At 39.1% G+C, this 3,767-nt stretch overlaps 1 protein-coding gene across 1 annotated transcript; it reads right to left on the bottom strand.

The window, feature by feature from the left end:
• Positions 1-330: 330 nt before the first annotated feature.
• LOC111649140 (uncharacterized) lies at positions 331-3,308 on the bottom strand (the record flags this gene model as incomplete). Its single annotated transcript, XM_023398901.2, has 1 exon — positions 331-3,308. A coding segment is annotated over one exon (1,178 nt), but the record flags the coding sequence as incomplete, so codon positions are not given.
• Positions 3,309-3,767: the final 459 nt, after the last annotated feature.

Genomic DNA, 3,767 nt, shown 5'->3' with positions numbered 1-3,767 from the left:
ATTCCGTAAAAAAAAAAAAAAAACACACACACATATATATATTTAACACATTTAAGCAGGGGTGGAAGAAGTTAACAGGGGAAAGTAAAAGTAGAAAAAACTCAGTCACATTGAACCTCTTTAAATATGTTTGTTCAACATGACACACTTCCATTGATCAAACTCCCAAAGAATATCATATCATACTTTCACAACACCTATTGCTTGTTATAACTGAGCTCTGAAAAGAACTCTTCTTCACTATGACTACTGTCACTCTGGATGTCAGTCACTTCTATCCGCAGCCTTGAAAAACAGTTTTCTCGCAATTACAGACGGAGTGTGAATGTATTCTTAAATTAACAGCTTATAAAGCTTTATTGTTAGAATAAAAACATGAGATAAAAAAAACCAGCATTTCCTTGCCAGGGTTTCTTCAGGCACTGATCACCATATGCATTACTCCCACTTAAGCCGATAACACTCAATACACACAATAGTTACTGTAATAATTCGATCCTAAACGTGGGGACATTGTCTTAATAACCACTTCTGAAGAAATACTCTAAGTATTATATTTCTCTGACACAAGCAAGTCTGTTTATTTATATAGCACCTTTTACAAAGCCATGTAGTTAATTTTCTACAACTTGTTTGTGTGTCACCTCTAAAGCCTGAAAAAATAAAACTTCTACCAAGGCAGCATCAGCTGTTCTTCATTTATAGTTAATTAGAATGTTCTAGAACAGGGTAGAAAATACCAGGACCATTTGGAATGGTATAGAACTTATAAAACATGTAAATATAGTTGAAATATATCATTAAATATATCTCCAACACAGTGGCTTTTGATATTTTTTTTAAAAAATCTCTTTTTCAAGAGTGACCTGGCCAAGAGAGCAGCATATACATTGCTACAGAAATAACCACAAACAACACTAAGCCCAAGACAACTATCACACACCACAAATGAGTGAGCACAACATCAAGTTGATATGCCATACAAGGTCAAGGACAAAAATCCAGTTATGCATAAATAGGTACAATTTCAGGTCTTCCTGTAGATAATTCCAGGAAGAGGGTGGCAGCATATATAAAAGCTTTTTTGCCTGATTCTGTTGTAACTCTGAGGACCAACATCTGTAAAATACTGTGAGAGCATGGGTCATATTGATTTAGGTTTTTTCCCCATTTATGTACAGAGATAAGAAAGAACCAGCCCAAGGAGAGATTTTTATATAAAAGCAAACTGATGGGAAAATCTGCATATATATATAGAGAGAGATGGCCATTTAGAGTTAGTATACAGAGAACAGTATTGTATGAGATTTTAACAGCCAGTAATAAAATGTAAAGCACAATGACACACAGTATCCAACTTCTCTAGGCACTGGTCAGGTGCATTCATAAAGAGCAGATCACCATAATTCGAAAAGGGTAAAAAAACAAAATCAAGTTATTCCTAAAAAAAAAAAAACTTAATTCAAGTTTCATCTTAGAAACAAGATTTTCAATGCATGACTTATTAATAACAACACCTACTGAACAACATCAAAGACAGACTGCAGGAATTCAAGGGTTTGCGCTCCTGAAGGGACTGAGCAAATGTATTCACATATGCAATGGAACTCTGAACTCTTCTGGATGTTACCTGGAGAAGCTGTATGTGTGAACGTGAATGTCTGAATCAGTTGACCCAGAATAATGTCTGCCAGCTCCCAAGTATAAAGTCTGTGTGAAGTCAGATTGAGCCAGTGTGTGAACAGAACAAGTCATTGTCTTGAGAATTCACGGAGAGTGGCGTAAATGGGTGTGTTGATCGTTTCTATCCTGCCTCCTGCGTGCTCCACCCAGGCGACAACCCTCGCCTAAAACAAACGGACTACTTCCAGTAGGTGTGAAAGTGTCACTGCAATTATGTGTCTCTTCACTTCTGTGGGTTCTTGTCTGTTTTGTCCACTATCCCTACAACTCGATCCTCCCACATATTTAACAAACCCAAGGCTAGTTGCCTGTATGTGATCTTATTTGCCTTCCCGACAGAGACACGTTGAAGTGTTGCAGTGATGTGGTTTCTCTTCAGTGTGGGCTCTTTTGATGTAGACTGTCAGTTCTCCATTTAAGTCCATATGTTCAGTAAATATACAACTGTTAATCTCTGTGAACTCTTATGTGCTTTTTCAAGTCTGATATCCGACTAAAACTTTTCCCACAGGTTTTGCAGGGGTACGGCTTCTCACCTGTGTGGATTTTCAAATGCACATTTAGTGATGATCCCTGACTGAATTTTTTCCCACAGGTATTGCAGGTGTACGGCTTCTCACCTGTGTGAGTTCTCATGTGGACTTTCAAGACACTACTGCATAAAAAACTTGTCCCGCATATTTTGCAAGAATATGGCTTCACACCTGTGTGGATTCTCATGTGCCATTTTAATAATGAGATTCTACAGAATCTTTTCCCGCAGGTCTTGCAAAGGTATGGCTTCTCACCTGTGTGGATACTCATGTGAAGTTTCAAGACACTATTACGCCTGAAAGCTCTACCACATATTTTACAAGAATATGGTTTCTCACCTGTGTGAGTTCTCATGTGGACCAACAAGTCACTACTACACCTGAAACCTTTTCCACAAGTGTTGCAAACGTACGGCCTCTCACCTGTGTGGGTTCTCATGTGGAGTGACAAACCTGTACTAGTTCTGAAACCTTTCCCACATGTTTTGCAAGGATAAGGCTTCTCATCAGTGTGGATTCTTAAATGAACATTTAATGTTGATATCTGACTGAATCTCTTCCCACAGGTGTTGCAGGAGTACGGCTTCTCACCTGTGTGGGTTCTTAGATGTACTTTCAATTGGGACTTATACTTAAACGTTTTTCCACAAGTGTCACATTTTAAAGACTTTTCACCTCTCTTAGTGTTACACTGACTCTTTGTTGTGGGACTGATGTATAGACTGTCACTGTGACGTCTCTTCTTTGGCTCTGTTTCTACATTTCTAGTTGGTTCTGGGTCTACATCCTTGCTTTCTTCCTGATCTTGGCTCTCAGCTACAGGAGAGTAGTGAGAGAGGAGCTGGTGGTCACTGTTTGCTTCTGCTTCACTTTGGTCACTTTCCTCATTAGTAGGAGTCAACATAAAGGTATCAGTCTCCTGCTTCAGTACAAGCTGCTCTCCCTCCTGACTGGTGCAGAGTTCCTCCTCTTCCTCTTTAATCTGTGGAGGCTCTGGGTCCTCCTGGTCCAGACTGGAGTTCCTCTCCTGGTCACAAGGCTGCTGGTCAGTGAGAACCTCCTTCTCCTCACAGACATGTTGCTGAGGGAGCTCTGGAGGGACAAAGGGACACAAGAAACAGGGTACTAAATGTGATGATGGAAAAACAGACAACTGAGCAAACAAATACAAGTTTACACCATTACCTTGGATAGTGAAACTTGGTATGAAACGGGCCCCATGCCCATATTATTAAGTTAGCAAGGTACGTTAGTTAAATGTCAGCAATTTGGCAACACTGTTACACTGGAAAGTCCCACCAGTAAAAAGGCAACGTGTGCACTATGTACATTTTGATTTGGAGAGGTGGCTCTAGTGTTAAGACAACTATTGTTTTATTATGAAAGAAAGATTCTATGGCATTACTATATTTGTTCATGTTTTACAATGCATGTTTAACCTGAGCCATACAACAATGATAACAATCACATCATATAGACACAGGGTTAATAGTATACAGTTGCTTAAATTTTCTTTAGCTCATTGGTATCTGATCAGGAAAAATGGTATCA

Source organism: Seriola lalandi, unplaced genomic scaffold (assembly GCF_002814215.2).
Source record: "Seriola lalandi dorsalis isolate HSWRI2012SDOR001 ecotype SW California unplaced genomic scaffold, Sedor1 jcf7180002050028, whole genome shotgun sequence".
In the NCBI taxonomy this organism is placed as follows: Eukaryota; Metazoa; Chordata; class Actinopteri; order Carangiformes; family Carangidae; genus Seriola; species Seriola lalandi.
The sequence above is the reverse complement of the archived record's forward strand: the minus strand, read 5'-3'. Positions and strand labels throughout refer to the sequence as shown.